Genomic DNA, 23,146 nt, shown 5'->3' on the forward strand with positions numbered 1-23,146 from the left:
CAGGGCCCTAACCACCTTCTGTTGATCTACTGGCAACCAACAGATTGTGGGAGAGAGGGGAGGCATAATGTCCAAGTCTATGCACACTGGTGAGCCCCACCAGTCTCTGCTGCTTAGTTCTAAACTCAGGGTCATGCCGATGGCCCAAGTTAAGCTCTGATGACCGCTAAACTAATCAAAGTCACTAATTGATGGAAAGAGATTCAGAAAGCAGGGGTGCTGTCAGGAAGGAATAAAAGAGAGAAGAGAAGGTAACAAGAATATACATAGATGTGAAATATAACGTTTAATTTATATGAAACTGTAAACAACAAATTTTATTAATAAAAGAGGAGACAAAAATAGAATATAGAGAATTTGGGGAAATAGCTAGTGAGCAGAGAGAAAAATGAAAAATATGAACACTTCTCTAGGAAGACAAACAGTACAAGTAAGATAATTCCAAGAAAACTTTATCTTGATTTGCAATAATTAATTACTATCAGTACAGATCTCTGCAAATACTGCTCTTTTGGCTTAAATAAAATGGGTTCCATGAAAGTTGAAATTTTTAAAATAGCTACAAAATGATTACAAGTTGTTCAAGAGATTAGGGTCTTAGCATCTCCAGTGACTATGAAAGAAAAATAACATCATCCTTCTCAGCGTGCTTCTCAATTGTAGCCTTAATGGGTTTACCAACGAGCCAAGGCTATTCCTAAGAACTTTGCCAGAATCAACATCTCCTCCTGGATGGGGATCAGTCAAAGACAATCACAAACTAGAAATTGCTTTCCCAAGGAGAAACTTATCTAGGGTGTTGCATCCAAATCTGTAAATTTTTTTTACTTGTATTTTATTTTATTAATTTATTCTTGTTACATCTCAATGTTTATCCCATCCCTTGTATCCTCCCATTCTTCCCTCCCTCCCATTTTCCCCTTATTCTCCTCCCCTATGACTGTTCCTGAGGGGGATTTCCTCCCCCTGTATATGCTCATAGGGTATCAAGTCTCTTCTTGGTAACCTGCTGTCCTTCCTCTGAGTGCCACCAGGTCTCCCCCTCAAACTAAGGCACCAGCCAAGGACAATACAGGCGGTAAACTTTAAACCCCTACCCAGATTTAGCCAATGGTCAGAACATTCTCCACAGTTGAGTGGAGAGTGGGATATGACAAATCTGTAAAATTTTAAGCAAGATATACTGTACCAGCAGACTTAGAGATTTTGTTTGTTTGTTTGTTTGTTTGTTTTATGGTTGAATTGTTGTTATTCTTGGTGTCGTCATCATTGTTACTTCCCATGCCCACAAGAAAGCCTCTTGTCTCTTTAAGTTAGATTAGGAAATCTCTTCTCCATCCTTATCAAGAGTCTATTCTATTGTAGATGGATAGGAGAGGGATGGAATGGGAGGATTAAACAGAAAGAAAGAAAAGAATGAGGGAGGGAATATGGGTGGAGACAGCTAAAACAAAGGGTCATTTGAGGGCTCATATGGAAACCTAATATAGTAGAAACTTCCTATAATATATACCTATATAAAATCTATCAAAATTAAATCACCAAATAACAAATAGATCTCTTATCACCAAATAAAGCTTACAGTATTGGGAATTGGTTATATCAAATCAAATTGTTGGCCAAAGGGGTTCCATGGGGACCCCCAAATAATTATTGTCAGTAATATTGGTAACTATCCACAAACTGATAATAAATTTCAACCTCTGAAAACAACTCCTGCCTAACTGATTAAACATGTATCAAGCTAGTGCCTGACTAGATCCTTCACCTCTATGGACTAGCTTTCATGGTACTGGGAGGTACTCTGTACACTACCAGAGGAGAAAAGTAAAACCCAACCTGTCTTCAAGCCCTTCGATCTATAATAGTGACCTTCCTGCAAGATACACTAATGCAACAGTAGCACAAAGCTCGTAGGAGTAACCAACCCATAGCAGATTTGAGTTAAGGTCCACTCCATAAGACAGAACCTGTGCCCAACACTGCATGGGTGACCAAGAACCTGAGGCTAGATAGCCAAGGAAACCAAAGGACAGCCAAATACTACTGTTCTGCTACAGGAAAGTAGCAATAAAATGACTCCTAAGAACATTCTGCTATACTCAGAGATCTGTGCCTTGCTTGGCCATCATCAGAGAAGCTTCCTTCTACAGCAGATGGGAACAGATCCAAACTTTGAAAGATACAGTGCAATACACGAAAATGCTAATGAAATTTATAGTTTTATTTACATTTTATCTTTTCAATTAATGAAATTATTTTAAAATAAAAGTTTATTTGCAAAAGATATAGCTAGAATTCTAATTTAGTATAACATTAAATCCAGTAAAATAATTAAGTTTTGCATTTTAACTTATATTCTTACTCTAAAAATAAGACTCAGATAATCTTGCATTTTTACCTTATGAAAGCTTCCATAAAATAATGTCTTCACTTCATCTGTGTCAAATGTCACAGTTTGTACTTCGCCTCTTGTATCCTTATTAAAGAAAGATAGTGTCTTGCTGGAAGCTGCAATCAAGGTTAAGACCATTGTTAAATTATATGCATGGTATGCTTCTTATTCAAAGTATACAAGTAGTTCTTGTCGGGTAAATTGCAAAAGAAATGTTCAATATCTGCCAGGGAAAATGTGCCCACTGGTACAATAGTGGCACAATTATGACAGAGTAACCAACCACTTCCTGGTTGAATCTGAGACCTACTTCATGAGGGGGTTTCAGGCCTGGACCTGTACACATGGTAAGAATCCCACAGCTGAGGAAGTCATAGGCCAAAATCAGATGGGGATCTACTTCTATTCTTTGATAAATGAACCCACTACCAGACTATCTCCTGGATATGTTCACAACCATATTTAATGATGTTCTCGGTCTTTATCAGAGAGCTTCTTATTTCTTCAGGCAGAGGTTAATGCTGAGGCACCTAACTAGTTAAAGTACCAAGAATAAGTGATGGTGGAGTTCTCAGCCTTAATCAAAACATCTATATCACTCCTTCCAAGACTCGGAGAACACTGGAGAGGGCAAAGTATGTAAGAACAAGAAGATAGAGAAATCTGCTACAAAAACAAACAAGCAAATGTCTTCTAAGCATGGCATGCCAATTGCATTCATGAGCCCACTATGGTTCTGGTTACCTGTACAACGGCCTGCACAAGATTGGATCCATTATCATTTTATCATGGAGAGAGGAGGGCTCATGAGGCCCTAGCTGTTGAAAAGGTGCCCAGACTCCAATAAATAACTTCCCACCAATGTTCATGTGTGTAATTCGAGTTAAACTTAGCACTTCCCCCAAAAGATAAAAGACTAAGGGGGAGGGACTCTGTGGGAAGAATGTTTCAGCAGAGAAGAAAAGAGAGATGAAAGAGGATAGCAGAGGTGAAAAAAAGGACTAAGATTCACTATAGACTGTAAAATTGTTAAAGAACAAATAATTTAACTTTTTTAAATGAATAAATGAGAAAATTGAAATAGAATTGTTTCAATTGTGTTAAGATACAATTTGAATATTTGTTATCATGTTATTTGAATAAGCTTAAGTTTAAAACGTATGTCAAATAAATAAATATATCTGTACCTATACATAAATATATATATATATATATATATTCAGAAGACTTATAAAAATGAAAGGAAAAAATGAACAAAATTATATATATGCCTTAAAATAGGATAAAGTCCCTTACGGTCTGCAATAACTCCAACTTGTGGCCGGCTGTCTCTGTCTGTAATTTGCCAAATTGCAAAGGGGTCATTAGGAGTTTCTGGAAGAAGTCGAAACAGTAATATGATCGTGTATGAAGGAGGCAGTCCATTTGGATGGAGTTCTCTGTTGGATAAAATAAATAAATAAATAAATAAATAAATAAATAAATGGGTTATTCATCAGAAAGAGACTCTTTTGAACTTTCACACAAGAATTTCATTACAGATGGTATTAAAACTTAATTATAGGCATCGGCCCTGACAGCAGAAGGCGAAAACCCTGTAAAACACATCAAAGACACAAACACTAATAGATTACTTATAATTTGATCAAGGCACAAAAGTTTGTAAAATGACCCAATAACCTTTATCTTCCTATCCACAACGAACTTTTGTGTAGATACATAGAAGTTCTCGTTTTAAGGTAACAAACACTGTAGCTGTAGATATAATGTAAGGACAGGGGGATCGTACCAATAGACTTTAGTTTCTAGTTACAGGGAAGTGATCATGTGAAATGGTTTAAAGTTTTCATTTCTCTCTTGTCCTCATAATAGTCTCTACACCTCTAAATTACTCCCTTAAAGTCAAGTAAAGCGCCTCAAAAAACTTACATAGTCCCCAAAATAGAAACAATTGTAAATGTTAAGACCATGTGCATATGCAAACAATTAGTAATGAACCAAGGATGTGATTCAACTACAGGGAAATGAGTTTTGGCTCTCAAGACATGAGACAAAAAAAAATTTTCCATCTCTTGTGTCCTTCGAGCATTGAGTAAACCATTGTTCTGGGATGATGTTTGAAATAGAATTAAGACATTTCTGTCTAACACTCCATAACACTTTCTCCCTGGAGTCAGGACAAAGGAAGAGCTAGAGAACAGCTCCTTGGGAAAAGGAGCTGCAAGCTTTGGCAGAGGGCAGAGGATGTCTCTGGATGCCCCGTGTCTTAGTGCTCTGTGTGATGCACTCTTGCTCCCTTGAGCAGAAACTCCAAAAAAAAAAAAAAAAACCTAACATGGTGCTTTCTATGTTTTTAGGAGCTATCTTTTAATGTTTCAACTTAAAAATACTGATTTTTCCCTATATTCTCTCCATGTCTCTCATTTAACCCATTTTTCTCCTTCCTTAGTAAAAGAATAAAAATCTAATTACATTTATTCTTCTTTTCTTCCAGTCAAAGCTCGTGACTTCTGTAGAGACAATAGGCTACCATCATTTAAAACCATATCTTGAGGTGACTAAAAAAATTAAATATTGAGTAATACTCTTCACTGGAAAACCTAGCATATTGAACCATTGTTACTAAGCATAAAAAGACCTAGGAATTTATAATGGGTCAAACCACCCTGTGTGCTCCTCTTTAAAACAAATTAGCTCTGGTTTTAGAATTAGGTTTCCATTGGTTTTCCCAGGGCATTTCAAATTTCAGACACTATTTTCTGACCCTCTCATATCTTTCTGCAAGTTTTGTTTCTTCTTGTCCTTCCTCCCTTGGAGTTGTCAAACATATTTTTTTTTGACATAAAAGGCTTTTCATTTTAATGAATAAGAAATACAAAATTCTGTTATCATCTCCAGGTACAAACTTTCATGAAATAAAATACATCCAGAGCTAGAGTATCTACCAATAAAAACTACCCTCAGCCTGTGTGGTCATGGGCATAATCAGGCAGCATAACTATTGTAGCCCTTCTTTTTCTAAGGTCTGAAAGACAAGATAGAAGGTCTGCTCTCATTTCTCACTTATTCCACTCATCCCCTCTACACCACAGGGTGAAATGTTCAAACAAACAAACAAACAAACAGCCTTCCTGTTTAGCAGCCTCCCTGGAGTAAACAAAAACCCTACCTCCAACTCAAGAGTGTCTTATCCATCCTGCTGTTACCAGACTAAGAGGCTTAGATCTGGGAATGACAAAGCTTGGGCACAGATTTCCTGTGTACTAGCAGCTACATAACCCTAGGAAGGCAATTAAGCTGTATTGCAGAAAGCAAACTAGGCTATTCAGAGAGGCTTCTGGCAATTCTTAAGTTCCGGGATTCTAGGAAATCAGCAGCAAGTCCGAGAGTCGAACGTTCACTCTAAGAGAAGGGGAGCCCCCCCCCCACTTTCACACTTACGCTGTGGGCTGATTGATAAAGGCATTCTTCTGAAGTCTGAAGGCTGAATAGCTGGGGAAAGACCCAGACTCCAAGGAGACTCCTTGGACGGAGGCAAAATTCTTTTCTGTCAGGTTGTAAGCTTCAAGCATCTTAAAGCCTTGACATCAAGGAAGAAAATGTTGAGTGAGTACAGTACAGTTATGTGATTGCAAACGTCTTGAAATCGTGAAATAAATGAGGCAGAGGATAGACAAACTCTTACCTGGTGAGGTGTAGCCATCCAGATAGATGAGGGGACAACCTAGAACATGCAATGGCTTTTGAGTATGAGTTACCAACATGACTTAAATAGATGCACAGAACGTAGCAGTGCGTGTGTATGAAGCAGATTTTTAATATACTTTTTAATTGCTGGAAATAGTACACACTTAAGTGTAGCCCCGCCTAAGATTAATGCTGTAAACTATTCACACAAATGCCTCCATCATCTGATATCACAAGAACTGTCGTTCGTGCTTGAGAGGGAAGAAAAATTGATCTAATCTACCTTTAACATCTGGAGTTCAAAACTGAACTTGAAATCTTAACATTAAAAAAAATCCTAAGCCTGGACAAATGACATGGCTCAATGATAGTGCACTGGCCTAGCATGCACCACATCCTAGGTTCAATTCCTAGCCCTACAGAAAAAGAAACGCAAATAAATAAAAGAGAAAGGATAGCTATCTTGTGGTTGTTTCAGAGCACAAGCCAATAAGAGACCAGTTGATTACAAATAAGGGACCCCCCATCACGGAAGTTTTCCTAAATGTACAAGTCAAAGCTGAAGAGTAACATACCTAAATGTCATAGATATCAGGCTGGTAGGAACATTAAATATTAAACATTAAATATTAAAATGATTTGTTCTTTTATTGGGGTTATTACATCTTTAAAGCTAGAAATGGACCTCTGGCAAGCACCCACTTAGACTGATCTCAAAAGAGCAATGATTCATCAGCTTCAAGTGATTTCCCAGAATCTATTTATGTCCTGGGCTTGATCCCACACAGTAGGGATAACTGCCTATGAGCAGTCATTTCTCAAATGATGTCATGGCTCTGGGCTGACCAGGACTTACTTGAAGTGGCGGTTTCACAAACAAACGTGATAAGATTGTCCTCAATCTTCTCAAAAGACTCGAAGTCATCCACGATGAACACGTGCCTCTCACTGGGCTTGCTGGCGATGTTGGCGAGCTCATTGTAGTCTACATCAGCCACGCCAACGACGAATACACTGAACCCTGCAAAGTCCCACAGACAAGGGAATCAATCACATAGCCTCTTTCCACTTTTATTATTTGGGCAACCCAAATTGAAAGCATCAGAAACCGTGCTGTGTTTTCTCAGCATGGACAGCAAGTCATTTTATTTGATACAAACTCCCTCTAAAAGAAGAACGTGTGCTTTTTAGGGAATATGCATCTCTTCGCTATTATCCTATTTTCTGGCTTATAAAATTCAATTCATTGAGCCCTTCCAAATGACACCCTAACAATTAAAATGTGAAGCTTTTGATAGTAGAAGGACTGTGCAGTACACATCTTCTACAGATCCACAATTCAAACAAAGAAGTTCAACAGCTCTCTTGATTCCATTAGCAACTTAACCCTGTCACACACACACACACACACACACACACACACACACACACCAGTGCAGAATAGGCCGCTTTAAGTTTGAATTTTTAAAACTGTTTTTTTTTTTTCTAATCATCAAACTTGGGTTCAAGCACTCTGGACCACTTTTCAAATAGATACTACAGTGCTTACTGAAAACAGACACTCTACTATTGAAGTAAATATAAGTAGTTTTTATTATAAATTCCTAATTTGACATCAAAAGAAACAGGCTATATAAGGACAGAAATATTTACAGACGTAATTAGTCATATTTCCAACTTTTCTTTATGGCAGAATAAAATTCCTCGTGTATGTGCATTTCACTTTCGTCAGCAGCTCATCTGTTTCACTAAGCGAGGTAATCAAGGCTCAGACTGAGAGATGCTAAAGGCTCTGGAAGCCAAGGGCTAGAAAAGGACCCATGAGAAGAGAGAAGTAAGCTTTACAGGAGGGGCATGGGGAGAGTACTAGAAGACATGCAATGTGACAGCGGCTGGAGGAGTACCTGAGATGGAAGAGTACAAACAGGGGCGGGGGTGCAGGCAGAGGCGCAGGTTCGAGAGGAGCACCCAAGATTAAATGTGTGTGAAAACTCCGTAAGGAAAGCTACTATATGATATGATATATGATATACTATATGAGAATTTAAAATTAAAGATAAAGGAAAATGGAATAACTTCATGCTCAGCGTGACTCGTAATTTCAGCCAAATGGTTGCATGTGAGCTGATGCTCCGTGTAACAGAGTCCTCTGCTGGTAAGCACAGCAGATCACACACAGCATAGAATACGTTCTAAAATATACACACCTGAGGCCCTGCTCGAGACAATGGCAGGAGAGGCAGTGTGAATAGAAATCCCAGAAAGCCCTACTTTCATCTACAATAAGTCTGAGCAATAAACCAGCAGAGCCATGTTATCAAGGGACTGCTAGAATGTCTGTCTGGCAAAATCAGCCCAGCACTACATCCCTGAGACTGCCATACTTCTTACTGCAGTGTGCCTATTGGCCATCTTCATTCACTCTGCATCTGCAAGGACAAGCTTAGGGCAGGAGAAATCCTATGACTTTCCTTGCACGGAAATCAGTCTCAACGTTCCCCTCTGCCATAGCAAGAAGCTCGGCAGAGGATCATTCCATTAGCATAGTCTTCTGCAGCCTTCCATTCTCTTTGGGGAGATTCAGTTGACAGCCCTGAATCACATCTCATGCAAAGAGTGCATGTCATTTTTAAAGAACTGGCAATCTATTCCACGATTAAATGGACACTATAACATTATAATTATGCGGTGAAACAAAATAGAGTGAAAACTTGGCAGCTTGGGTCTTTTCTAGTCATTCTTGCATACTTAAAACTTAAAGTCTTATATGCCGTGACGTTGCACGCTGTGCTTACCTGACTGCTGGATGACAAATGCTGCCTTCTTCACCTCATCCTGGGACCGGCCATCTGTGACCACAACCAGCACCTTTGGGACATTCTTCCTCATGCCACTCTCCCAGGTCAGGACTTTCTCCTTGATAAACGTGAGGGCTTTGCCTGCAGAGTGTGGTATGACAGGGCCCAGTTGACAAGGTGTGACTACTACAGTGATCGCTGGCTTCCTCCACACTGACTACCCCCGGGAAGAGGTGCCACAGCACTGTACCTGTTCTTGTGTTCCCTCCTCTGTACCGGATGTTCTGAAGGGCCCCCAGAGCTAAAGCCTTGTCGTTGTATGTGTTCAGCTTGAATTCAGACTTGACCTCATCACTGTACTGCACAAAAGAAACCTGGAAGGAAGGAAGTTTTGAGGCAAGTGTCAGTCATCCAGTTTGATCTCAGTCTTCCAGTGGTCCCTCCAGTGGCAAAGTGGGGAGATCAGGGTCCTGGATTTAACAATCTATTTTAAACTCTTAAGACCTAATACCATAACTGTGACTGCTGTCATTTACGTTCTCTCCTTGCCTATCTCCAATGAGCCTGCCATCATTTCAATTAATGCCCAAAATATCCATACATGCCTTTCTTCAAAATGTAAGAAGACATGGGTCAACCAGTCTAACTGTGAGATCTCAGTGTCAGAAACAAGAGCAAAGTTGTCCTGACTCGTGGACAGTTGGCTCTCAACCACCTGCTCCTTCTCATGGGCTTTATTTGTTTCTCATAGTAAATTAAAATGTATGATCGTAATAACTATTCATGACAAACTTAGTAGCAGTATGGCTTAATTGAAAATGTGACTTAGGGGTATGCAGTCAAGATCCACTGGGCTCAAGACCTAGTTCTAGCTCCATCTAGCTATTGCTGCACGACACTGAGCAGTCCTGACTTTTCTGGACTTCAGTTTCCTAATCCACAAGGTCAGGATAATTGTATTTACCTTGTGGGATCATCTTAAAGATTAGTGATCAAGTGAAGGTAATAAAATGTAATGGATACTGTTTTTACAAATCCAATAAATACCTAATAATAGCTTGGATTACATTCTCAAAGGAGCTTGGAAGATCACCTACAAGGGTTTATAGAACCACTTGAGTGTGGGTGTCCATCTTCTTCTGGGTATCCTGGCAGCAGTGGAGTATTGTCTTGGTTTTGTGGCCAGTTACAATAAAACGACTAATTACTCTTTGAGGCTTCTTGTAGAAACATAAACTTCTCTAAGCTTCTACTCTAGTACAAAAGAAAGGATACTGGAAGTGACTCCATGGTAATATAATTGGTAATTACCATCTTAGAAAAACAAACTAAATATCCTTGGGTCACTAATGGACATTCTTCTGGCTGGGATAATGTATGCGATGTAATCATAGAGTAGACACACGCCCTTTCCAACCACAACTCTCATGTTAAGGGCGCGACATCACAACGCACTTAATGTGCAGAACTTTGGATGACCTTCCACGGAATGTGCTTTGTTGGAAGTTTCAAGTGGAATGTTAGAATCCCCTAAGTTCTCCAACAGGAATATCATCTAGACAAAGAAGAACGCTAAAGGAATGTTTGTTTACTGCTTGTTTATCCCAAGCACCGAATTACTTCCCAAAGACGCATGCAATGGGCATAGCAAACCATAAAGGTAAAAAGACAGAAATTATACTAAAATGACTTTCAATAGAGAGTGGAGAGAAAATACTAAGCAGCACAAATAAGAGTAGACACTACAAATAATAAAATAGCATGACAGTATGAATCTGTAGTCATCAGTGATGCAACACTCACCTGAATCCCACCAGGGTTGACTTCATCAAAGGCCCCCACAGTATTAAAGATAAATTTTACAACTTTGTTAAAATTGTCATCTCCAATACTCCAAGAGGCATCCGTCAAGAACACAATGTCTGCCTTCGCCCCTTTGCATACTGTGAAAAAAAAAAAATAGTCCAGATCTCCTTAATTTCCTCATCATGTGCCACCACATAGTTGAAAAGCATATGAAATATCACTAGTCTAGGTGTTGCTATGTGGAGAACAGCACTGTCTTTGAGCCAGTAAGAAATGTGGCCTCCTGGGCCCACCCAGGTTCCTGAGTCAGAAATAGAAAGATGTCCAGATGGTTCAAATGTACAATGAAGTTGAAAAGGCCTGATCTAAGTGACCCTCAGCTTTGGTTCTGGGAATACACTGATCAGCTTCATTACGCAATTATAGCTGCTTGTCACACGTAACCCTTCAAGCTGCGCCGAACAACGAATGAAGGGAATCAACTGAAAACAGCAATATCCAAAGTTAAGGAAAGGCCATCAGTGGGTCAGGAGAGTCTCAATATAATTATCAAATTAGCACAAATAAAACAGCTTTTTGGTTTTTTTTTACTTTTAAATTAGAGCATCAGAACCATAAGTAAGGAAAGAAGAAAGAAAAAGATAAAATCTTTGACTTGATTCATTTCGGACTTGCTATCTAAAAGAATATTTTCTAGGGCAATATTTAGAAAAACTGAGTTCATTCAAACTTAACATATAAAAATTCTAACTTCAAGAGCAAACTGGAAGATAAACTATGGGCTGTGGGTGGTGATAATGTGTGGATGGAGTGTCAGCCACTGTTACAAATGCACCAATCTGGTCATGAGAATGCTACGTGGGAGCAGAGGGGTGGGGAACAGAAGGACATGGTAACTAGGCTTTCTTCTCAATCTGCTGTTGAACCTAAGACTTCTACAGGAAATCAAAGCTAGCTTTTTAAAAAGTTAACATGTTTTAAGCCACGATTCTTTCACCAGTCTAATTCAAAGAAAGCCCTAATTTTACCTTTTAAACAATACACTTCCATTTTTAATTTTAGTCATATAGCTATTTTAATAAGGCTACAACCATCTAGATCCTTGTAATATTAAAAGAAACACTGAAAAATTGAAATGTTTATTAAAAAATCAAAGTGTGGAAAAAGATTAAACCAGCAATTGCTTTGTTTTTTTTTTTTTTTTTTGTTTTGTTTTGTTTTGTTTTGTTTTGTTTTTTGGTTTTTGGTTTTTTTGGTTTTTTGTTTTGTTTTGTTTTGTTTTTGCTTAAACTGAACTTGAGGCAACACTAAAAAAAAAGAAAAAAGAAAGTGCTCCCAAATAACAGATAGCCTCCTTCATAGCTCAGGGTGTTTTCACCAGTTCACTGCAACTGACAATTGTGTCTCAGATTTTGATGAATGGAAATATTTTTAGCTTTGTGTAATCTGCGTCCCTTCTCAGTTCAGAAGCCAGGAATTCCAAAGTCCAAGGCCTAAGTGATTAGGTTTCAGATGCAGCCAGAAAGGTCCACAGTGCCCGTTGACACCAGCAGTCAGGAGAGCAAAGGGGCCACAGTGTGACTGTGGAAAATAGAAGTCCTGTTAGATCTTATGCTGCAAAGTGAGGGAAAAAGGTGCCAGCTAAAGGCCTGCCTTAGTTTATGACTGATTTGACTCAGCCCAAAATGTGCCTAGAAAAAGAGGAACAAATTACTGATGGTCTTTGTTTACTCTGTAAAACCCTTATCAGAATGTTCTGAGTCAGCTATAGATTGTGGGTATGTGGCCTAAGCCTAGGATCCCTACAGGCTGGCTTTTTATGTAAACTTAACTTACCATCACGGGCAGGTGGAATAGTGGGAGGAGGAGAAGGCGTGGGGGGTTCTGTAGGAGCCTCTGTTGGTTTCACAGCTAGAAGTTCAAAACAACAGTTAGAAAAATGCACACTCCCTTATCCCATGAGGAAACGAGTACTGTAACCCCTTAAAAACAAATCAAGACTCTAAAAGCAAAGTCCAGCCCATTGGCTAGGACGAAGGGGAGATTCCCTTCTACCTAGACTCTGCAGCCTCAGTCAGCTCCCAGATCAATTATGCTGCAGAAAGCAGATGTTCAGAAGGAGAAGCCACATATGTAAAGGCCAGTAATATGTTCATTTTTTACTGTCGCCAAAGCCATCTCTCTCTTCTTCAGCTCTTTCCTTAAAACACCACTGATAAAGACAATCGCTACAGACAAAGGTCTGAGCTAGCCACACACTCTGCCCATCCTATCACTGCTACCCAAGGGGAGAAGAGTTGGCACAGGTATCAGTGTGCCTCCCACACCTGGAACATTATAGTCTCCAGTTTATTCAAAACTTACTGGTCTGTTCTTTGATGGGGACGCCCGGACCCTCGAGATTTGGTGTCTGCACAAAAACAGTGACACTATACTCAGCCTCTGGGGAGAGGCCAGTGAAGCAATGACTGGTCTCTGATCCTCGCACTGTAATTTCTTGTCCTCTGGTTCCTGGTTGTGACAAGGGGAAAATGCAAGTGTTATCATCCATTATCTGCAAAGGCACATTTCCATAATCATTTATAAACAAGTGAAATCAGCTTGGCTTCCGGTTAAGATGTTTCTACTGCGGGCTAATTATTTTTTCTTTTACACATACCATCTGAAGGGCTCAGTTTTAGCCTGTAGGAGGTAGCTGCCCGGTGAGGTGACCATTTGACACAGAATGTATCCCATCCAACCTGGTAAGTTTTCAGATCTGTCACATTTAAGTACACTACAGAGGAAAGGGGAGGAAAAGTAGATTCGCTTTGTATGGTAAAGAAAAAAAAAAGCATACATTTCACCATTCTACGAGGTTCAAGAATCCACTGTAGATGAAAATTAAGACAAAATCTTAGTGTCCTGTTTTGAGAAACTTACATCAAACCTGTATGAAAATGTGCCAGAGACAAGGCCCTGCTTCTCTGTCCGTGAATTTCTTTCCCTTTTCCTTGAGGCAGGGTCTCACTATATTGCTCTGGCTGTGCTGGAATTCACTATTTAGACCAGGCTACACTCGAACTCTTAGAGAGTCACCTGCTTCTGCCTCCCAAATATTGAGATTAAAGGTGTGTACCACTATCCCCAGTTTCTATCAGTGATTTTTCAAGGAAAAACTTATACAGTCCCTCAAAATTATGAATATCACTTATGGAAAATAATAAGAAAAACGTTTTTAAATACTAGCTGCTGAATCATATAAAACGTATCGAAAAAAAAACTTAGGGCCAACAAAATATAAGAAACGAGTTACTGAGTAGGTATTTCCATTAGATTATAGTGATGAGTGCAGGTGATGGCACAGGTTAATATTCAATGTCCAAAAACCCAGCAGCACAACTCTATACAGATCACCGTGGTTTAAATGATATTGTGTAAGTTTAATATTTTAAAAATCAAAATACAATATTATGTATCAAATAAATACCACTTTCTCTTCTTAAACACATGTATATAGTCTACTAAGTTACTTAGAGAGTTATAGAGATGTTTTGTTTAACTGGACACAAACTGCTCTACCTATGTCAGTTGTTCTCAGCATGTGGATTGTGACCTTTTAGGGGTTGAAAGACCCTTTTGCAGAGGTTGCATAGCAGATATCCTGCATAGCAGATATTTAGAAGAGTAGCAAAATTACAGTTATAAATTAGCAATGAAATAATTTTTTGGTTGGGGGTCAACACAACATGAAGAACTGCACTAACGGGTCACAGTGTTAGAAAGTTGAGGACCACTGACTGACTCATGTGATGTGGCAAAAACTGTGTACATTGGGGAAGAGAAAATTACAGGAAGATAGCCTGGCAAGTTTTACTACACCATTTCTTATAACTACAAAGTAATGCACAACTCACACGTGGTGCCTTGATCTGTGAGGGGAACACTGAGTCCGGAGTCATACTGTGCATAAACACTGACGTCATAGGTAGTGCTGGGGTGGAGATTGTGCAACGTGTATGATGTCACTTCTCCAACAAAGGCTTCCATGGGCTCGTTGGAACCTTTGATGACAACAAAAGGACACAGAATTATATAATCACTAGCTTCAGGTTCTGTTCAAAATTAAAGAGATTAACTTGGAAAAATGCAATAAAATCAAATAGTTGGATGGATGTGTTAATTCCGACAGTTCTTCAGGCACTTTTTACTGTAGGCATGCCATGTTGTTCGGTGACTAGGGATCTGGATGTGCAGCTAAGAGTCTTCATTCTCATCCTCAAAGTGTGGAGAATAAAGTCAGCATGTATTGATGTTCCTTTAGTGAACTTGTTCTCTCCTTTCCTTTTGAAACTCTGCTTTGTCCCCATAATGCTTTCTGCAGACCATGCTCAATTAGCATTTGTATTTATTGTGATGATCTAAAGGCATCTATGTTGGACCACATTTCACATTTTTTATTTACTGGAGGTCCTCCGTTATTAAAGCCCTTGCACACCTGAGGTTCTCTGTGTGCCTCTGGTGCTGTTCACATTTTCTTTCTCCTGTTTTCTAACTTTTGCATTGTTCACAGTCTTCCAGGGCGCATGGAAGATGCCCTAGGAAATTTGACACAGAGATAAAATACAAAAGTGTCAAATCACTTATGGAAGGTTAAGTTGACTTAGTTGAAAATGTCACTGGGAAGTTGAAAGCAAGCCTGAACAAACTAAAATGCATAAAGCCTATGCCTCAAATAGAACAATCTAATTGTTTGTGTAATGGGGAAAATATAGACATTAACATTGGTTATATATTCATTATTTCATGATCTTCACAACATGGATAATACCAGAATATAAGCATCTTCCTTGATAAATTTTACCCAGTGTATTTTGATCATACTCATTTCCATCCTTCCCCCAACTCCTCCCGGATCGACCTGTATTACCACACCCTCTCCAAACAGAGTGGACTCTTTTTGTTTTAGCAGCCAGCCCACTGAGCTCAATTTATGCTGACTACAAGCTCTAAAGTGTGAGGCCATCCATAGAAGAATGGTTATAGGTCAAGATTTTCAATTGTAAAATTTAACAAGATTCCCATATACATCCTGAGTAATAGTGATATTTTAGGCCGATGGCTTAAAGGCTATTTCTGGAAATAGTCTCTCTATTGGGAGAGACTCTCTATAAAGGGAGTTGATGTTTTTACAGAAAAATCCAGTAGTAGGGAGTGCAATGGGGTACCATCACATGCAAATAACTTTCCAATATATTCCTATTGTGATAAACGTGCTTTCTTACCAACTGGCTTGTACACAATTTTATATCCAAGAACTGGTGAGGGGGAAGGGTCCCAGGACACTCGGAACCTTGTATACCACTCATCAGAGATGTGTATGTTCTGAGGAGGAAGCAGTCCCACTGCAAGGAAACATTGGCACATCACTGACTTGATAAGGACATTCCCAGGAAAACAGTCTGATTTTTTGACTAGCCTGTGATTTCTTTATCCGGAAAATAATTAAAAAGCCATTGTCATGTAGTTTTGCAAATTCAAACGGCAATTCAAATGGTCTCTGGAATGGATGGTTGTCAGAAGATCTCAATAGCAAGAGCCTGAACTGGTGTGTGATGAGCCTCAGAATTAAAGACAATGAGAGTGACCTCAGGTCTTCTTTAGAATGTTGTATGTTGCACAGCATTAGAACCAGAAAGCACATTAGAGACAATCTGGTCAGAACCCCATTCCATAAATAAGGCAAAGTTTTCACAATAAACTAGCATGATAATGACTAAAGCAATATTTTCCCTATCCCACGCTGTCTTCCACACAGACTAGTGTCTCGGTCTGCCAGAGGTTTGGCCCCAAACCTGTAACTTGCAGAATCAGTGCTGTTTGAGTGGTTCTCTACATGGCCACTGAGTTGTCCATCGCATCACAGAAATGACTAATCCAACATGGAAACTGTGTGTGCCCATGCAGGGAAAGGAGACACGGCTTTGGCCCTTCCTAGAGAAGTCAACATTTATCTAACATTTTGGTAAGCACAGAATTCTGAAAGACCCTATCTTCCCCCAGAAAGCTATTAAAATAGATTTTAAAGTTGAGAAAGTAGGAAAGTAAGCTGCTCAGCTAGAAACACATGTACAGTCACTAGAGTGCCCATATATAATGCAACTTTCCAAGCTGTGGACACCAAGCGGAACCCACTTGAGTCAGCTTTTCTGTTAGAAGCCTTCCCATGTTACCTTTCACAAGTTCTCTGGTGTTGTCAAGAACATTTAAGCCCAAAAAAAGACTTTCAACAAGTGAGTGAATAAAGAAATACAGACCATGTAACTAAGTAGACTTTCTGAATGAAGTAAGAAACACAGTGTCAGTATTTATAGATCCGGAGCCTAGCCTGAGTTGTGGAAACCAGTGGCTCTCAAGCCTTGGCTGTTACACATCAGAAAAGCCACAGGCCATACCTCAGGCCAAGCGCATTGGCACCTCTAGAAGAGTCTTCCAGGTAAGCATATTTTTAAAGGTTTTCAGGTGGAAAAACCATTTAGAAACTCTTTAAACCAGGTAAAATTACCACCAGTACAGATTAACGAGTGGGCCTGAGCACTGATTATCCTCTGTAGATTATCTGAGGTGAACATTTTAAGCTACATTTTGAGAAAGATGATTCATAATCACTTTGTCCTTTATTCATGCATCAAGACTCAGTCATAACAGAGGAAGCCTAGGGGAACGCTACATTGACTCATAGCTATAGCCTCTCCCGACACCACGCCAACTGTAACATTACTCAGAGTACACTGTAAAGAAAAATAAATTTATCTCAAGCAATGAAAAATATGCAGATTCTTGTCATCCTTTCACTCCTCCTACTGTAGCTTTAAAGGGTTAAGAAACAAATCGAGCTCTTGTGCCATCGTGTTTACAAGATTCTATGTGTGACGTAGAATATGATGTGTGATTAACGAGATAATGCAGGTAGAGGTAGTGGTTCTCTGGCTTTAAGTGGTATAGCGACATCCAAAGCATAAACACTTCAACCAGGGGAAAAAATATATATATAAGACAATACTGACCAGTCCTTCCATTTCCGGTTAGATGGCCACCATCTCCATCTTCGTAAATGGCAATGACAGTGATCTTATATGGAGTGTCAGGTTGCAGCGGCTGCAGTATTGCATTGTTTCTCCTGCCCGGAACTGTGGTCTGTAAGGAAAGTGCAGTTGAACATTTATTTCCAACAAAAAAGACACCTGGATGAGAAACCCATGCTGTTTTTATACAACCCCATGGGTAAAAGTGTTCTTTATACTCTCGTTTATAAACGCTCAGGGAAAGGCAAATTATCTAGGCTGCCTCTACTTGGCTTGGGAGAATAGTTTAAGGCCTGGCAGATATGGGCTCAAATCCCAGATCAGCCACTTCGCAGTCATGTGACTGGGCATCTCTAGAGGAAAGCACAAGGTCTAAAGGCAATAACACACACAATTCCTCACTGAGCCTGCTGCGTCTGAGTTTCACCACTTCATCTGTCATCATATTTCCAGTTAGAGGCCATGCTATGCACCAGGTGTCCATTAGTCAGCAATAATGGGCAGTTTTCCACCCTCAAGAATATTAGTTTAGTTGATACTAATTAAGTCAAAGTTTGAATAAAAGGAAATAGAAAATATATTAAACTCCCTTCTCAAAGATGAATGAACCACTCATCTCTCAGCCTCCTTTGTAGTCCTGTGCAAACACTGTGGCTAAGCCTCCTGCCTGGAATCCCATAACTACCAACAGGGACCTACTAAAAGAAACTATATTTTCAATGTTTTCAAAAAGCATAGGAATATTTTCCCCAGCAAAAAAGAAAAATAAATAAACCTTAATAGTGAGCTTGTTTATTCTCATTTTGATTCTTAAAAACTCTGATTGACAAATACCTGTCCTTTCTTAATAAAACAGGACTTCAATTAAAGATTGCTGTGCCAAAATCAAGAGATTAAATATTTCTTCACATGAAATAAGCGTGTGGAAGGGGAAAGGTTCTAAGAGGATGCGTGTGGCAAAAGTGCTGCAAAATGGAAATCTAACAACTTCACGGTCACCATTTGAGATAATCTAGGAGCTTGTCACAGAAACCAATCAATAAACATCTGCTCATGGTTTTCTAGCTATAATAAAACTCCAAGGAATTCGAGGGGTTAAAGATGGTGGCTTCAGTTAGTCCTCAATCCCACAAAAAGGAAGAGGGAAAAGAAGAAAGGAGAAGGATGGGGGAGGGGGTGGGTGGAGAGAGAGGGGATGACTGGAACCTGTATCTAGGGGGACACGATATTTACACTGCAAAGAGTGTGGAGAAACCGAGGGGTGTGAGTTAATGGCGATGAGATTGTTTCTCCTGCCCAAAGTCCCGAGTTCAATTCTTCGTAAAAGAATCAAAGAAAGAAATGGGGATGAGGAAGGAAGGGAGAAATAGAGAAAGTTAACTTAGAACTAATAGGAGATTGTGCACATTCCAAAGCAAAGGAGTACGGGGGAAAATAATGTGAGTTTAGGGAAAATGGAAACTGGTGCTAAAATACCCAGGAGAGACCAAGAGGAACTGGGCTTGAAGGGTAAGGCTGGAATATGCCCATCATCTGAACATTAATTTGAGTGTTACGTATTAATATGCAGCGTATCCCAGACTTTGTTGTTTAAGTAGGTATAAATAGAGTAAGAGTTTTTTCGACCAGTTCTTGCAACAGAAACTACCTAAATCACTGCCTCACCATAAGAGGCTGAATCAGGAACTTTTTTTGTGTTGTCCCTGTATCACATCAGAGAAAAACGATTTAAAACCTCTCACCCAAGACCCAAGGGCTCAGTAATAACTGGAGCATAGTTCTCGGGAAGAAGCTTTTAATCTCACCCTTCCACCAGGTGAAATGGGTTTTTGAAATGGCAACAAATGGACATGATACGTACATATTCATCAACTGGGTCACCGACGGTAGGAGAAAAAATGATCCTATATTGCTGAACTGGCCCATCAGCATGGTCCCAGGCAACAGAGAGGCTGTTGGTCGTCTCTCCAAAGACACGTAGATTTCTTGGTCCACTTCGTGGAACTGAATAAAATACAGCTGGGTTTGCTGCTTGCCCGACAGCATTTCCCAGGTCAGCTGAGAGGAAGTGCTTACTGATGCTGACAAGTACCATTCATGATGCTTACTCCCCTGTGATACAGTACACACTCTTCTGTGATTTTTAATGTGACGTCACAAAGTGTAACGAGCTACGTTTCAGAGCTACAACTACAAACTGAACTTTCAGCAAAACAGAGCTAGGCTTGCACCCAAACATGCAGACTGGGGACAGAAAGGGATCGTTTTAACCACTGTGTAACCACCTCCCTTTAATGAAATGGAGAGGCGAAGCATTCACATTTCCAAGGCGCCTGTTTGGCAATAAAAACCCACTGCATTAAAAATAGAAAGGGGAAAGAGGGGAAAGCCATCTTTCATTTAGATGCTAGGCTTTGTTTTTTATGATCAAAGGACATTCATTCATCACAAAAGATAGTTGTGGACACACAGCCTGAGCCTGGAACATGAATGTGGAAACTCCCAGGCAGAATTATATGCAGAGGCTGCCGTGGCCTCCACAGAGCCCTCCATTCCTCACCCACCACCCACCCCTTACCCCTCACTCAGTGGCAAGAGATAAAATGGAACCAGGATTTTTGCCTCACGTGTTCTGCCCTGGCTGGGGCTGGGATTCCCCTCTCCGTCTGAGTAGAGAGCCACAATGTTCACAGAGTAGGGTGTGTCAGGAGTCAGCCTCTCCAGATGCACCGTGCGGGTATTCCCTGGCACCACAATCTGAAGGGGAGAAAATGTGCCAAATTCTGCCTGACAGCTACCCGAAGGCTTGCCAGGTCTTCAGTTAGTCAGCACAATAGTATTTATTGTAAAAGGCTGAGCCTAGGCACGTTAGAAGTCAAGTGTGCTCCTCTGAAAGCTCTGCCTCGAGCACACTGCTGGATACAAGTTATTCTCAGAAATCTCCTTATTTGCTCAATTATCTCCCATTTGTGTTTCTCATAAAGACTCATAAATGGAATATCTAAGATGCACATTTGCTCAGAGTAGATCCTAAATGTCACATACATGTGAGACAATGGATCCCATGCTAGTGGCAGAGATACTTAGTGTTAAGACAAAAATTTTGGGTAAGGGTAAAGTTGTTAAGAAAGAAAATATGTCATGCCATATGCCAGAACATTAAAATCAATGCTACTCCAGAACACACTCACTGCTTCTCATTTTCTTATCATTGCTTGCTTTTGCAAAGACTTGTCAGTCCATAAACTTATTTCTCTTTCAGTCTTCTGATGCTATTATTATTCATATAAGTAACTTTTGCTTATGCATTATTGACCTACTCACAAAACAGAACTCAAATTGCATTAGGAAAATAACTTCAAGTCTCTGACCATACCATCCCAAACATGCCTGTCTGCATCTGACTTCAGAAGGTAAACAGCCTGCTCAACAATCGGAGGAAATACTGAAGACACACTGTAATTTGTAAGAACCAATAAAGGTGTACTTAACATATTTTCATAACAAAGATGTATGCTTTCCTGATATATTGGAAGTTCTATAAATGGTATGTGTCTCTTTCAATTACTATTAACTCATAGCTAATTTGCATTCTCCCCCAAGCTCTTTTCTAAGCAAACTTACAATTAATATATCTGTCTTAACGCATCAAACACAATCATTTAAATACTATGTACCAGCACATTGGGAGGTTATATTCTTAAAGGCTCCTAAATATGATCCAAATATGTAACTATCATAATCAGGAAATATAGTCTACATGAGAGGTAGTGACACCAGTAACTGGCTTATTGCTCCCCAGCCAGCTGCTGTGGCAGAAGCCATAGCAGAATCTATGAGACTCTTTTCTGAGATCTACGATGATAAAATTACTTACAGAGTCTGATGGTCTTGTGCCAGCAACAGGGGAGTATACAACCCGGTACTGCTGCACTGGGCCTGGAGCAGGGTCCCAGCGGACATCAAGGCTGTTGGGCGTAGGGTTGTATACTTGGATATTTCTTGCCAGTCCTCTCACCACTGAGGAAAGGAAAGCCAGTGGCCATTTCTCATGTCTGTTTATTCACGTCAAGCTTTTCATCACTTTTTCACAAGTTACCCTCTGTAATAGGATAAAAATCCTACCCAATTTATAACTTCCATCTACACACAAAAGCACATTAAAACTGTCCAAATGCAAAGCCAGTCAAAGTTAGCCTTTGCCTGCATGGTGTCAATGATGTTTTCAGTAAAAACAAGTAAGCATGAGCAACAGGATTGGCTGGCTGTAAAGGGACACAGGACAGGGGAAACAGAAAGCATAGCTAAGTTTCCAGTATAAGTAATTGGGCCAGAAGAGAGATTTTTTTTATAAATAGCCTGCCTTCTAACCAACAGAAAGATATGGAGACCATCAATTCAGTCAGCAGCTTGCAACCATTCATTATTTCACTCATACCTGCCTTATTTAACACTAGCTGTGGAATTTTTTTTTCTATGATTAAAAGAAAAGACAAAGAGACAAGTCAATTAATTCTTAATTCTCTTCCACCAATAAAATTTAGAAAATTAAAAATGTTTACTAACCTGAAACTCTAGCTTAAGTAATGGCATCATCTCTCTAGACCCCTGATCGGTGCCCAGAGGGAGCTACCCACAGGATCCCCTTGGACCAGCCACAAGTGGTTTTTAAAAGGCAGAAAGCATAAGCGTGCACGTCCAAAGAGAACAGTGAAAGCAATTGAGCTGATGTGACTACACCAACATAGGACTAAAGCCCATAACACCAAAAGCATTTCAGCAGCAAATCAGAGACGTGCACAACCGAGTAATAAAGGGAACAGGTTTCAACAGCCTACACTATAAAAATCCAATGATGAAACCCACTTTTAGATCCTGAAATTATAATTTCAAGGGAATGTCATTCAAATGTCGTTTTATCCACTAGTGGGTTAACAGTTGGTTTTGAATAGTGAGCTGTGGGTCAATTTTGATATTTTTAGTCTTCTCATTCTGACTTTTTTTTTCTAAGTGTCTTCCATGGTCAATGTGACCTTGACAGTGAAGATCAATGTCTATAATGAAAAATCAGTTTTCTTGCTTTTTCACTTACATGTCCTTCCAGTGTCTGATGTGCGCCCACCATCGCCTTCTGTGTAGGCAGGAACCACTGTGATTGTGTATGGAGTGTCTGGCTGCAAGTTCCTGAGAATGGCATAGTTGGTATTGCCGGGGATGGGTACCTAAAGGTTTTAATAAAACACAGAGCAGACTGTTGAATTTGAGATTTTGAATGGTGAAAGATCCAATCCTTCAAATAATATAATACCACCTGAAAGCATTACCTCAAGGAGATTGCAAGAAGCCTATGAAGACTTCTCTGTATGCAGTGCCTCCCTTAACCCAAGGGCTCCCTC

General features: G+C 39.8%; 1 protein-coding gene across 1 annotated transcript in view; it reads right to left on the bottom strand.

Moving 5' to 3' along the window:
- Col12a1 (collagen type XII alpha 1 chain) overlaps nt 1–23,146 on the bottom strand; it is a 112,684-nt gene that overhangs the window by 22,930 nt on the left and 66,608 nt on the right. Inside the window, exons 34-51 of the mRNA XM_051140003.1 lie at nt 22,843–22,972; nt 21,628–21,770; nt 20,378–20,507; nt 19,612–19,754; nt 17,733–17,862; nt 15,951–16,070; nt 14,583–14,729; nt 13,346–13,462; nt 13,051–13,197; nt 12,523–12,597; nt 10,684–10,823; nt 9,131–9,254; nt 8,878–9,021; nt 6,939–7,103; nt 6,081–6,119; nt 5,837–5,975; nt 3,692–3,834; nt 2,402–2,511 (exon numbers count right to left, since the gene is read on the bottom strand). Coding sequence (XP_050995960.1) covers nt 2,402–2,511; nt 3,692–3,834; nt 5,837–5,975; nt 6,081–6,119; nt 6,939–7,103; nt 8,878–9,021; nt 9,131–9,254; nt 10,684–10,823; nt 12,523–12,597; nt 13,051–13,197; nt 13,346–13,462; nt 14,583–14,729; nt 15,951–16,070; nt 17,733–17,862; nt 19,612–19,754; nt 20,378–20,507; nt 21,628–21,770; nt 22,843–22,972 — 2,286 coding nt within the window. The remainder of the gene's footprint in view (nt 1–2,401; nt 2,512–3,691; nt 3,835–5,836; nt 5,976–6,080; nt 6,120–6,938; nt 7,104–8,877; nt 9,022–9,130; nt 9,255–10,683; nt 10,824–12,522; nt 12,598–13,050; nt 13,198–13,345; nt 13,463–14,582; nt 14,730–15,950; nt 16,071–17,732; nt 17,863–19,611; nt 19,755–20,377; nt 20,508–21,627; nt 21,771–22,842; nt 22,973–23,146) is intronic.

Source organism: Acomys russatus, chromosome 32, assembly GCF_903995435.1.
Source record: "Acomys russatus chromosome 32, mAcoRus1.1, whole genome shotgun sequence".
NCBI lineage: Eukaryota > Metazoa > Chordata > Mammalia > Rodentia > Muridae > Acomys > Acomys russatus.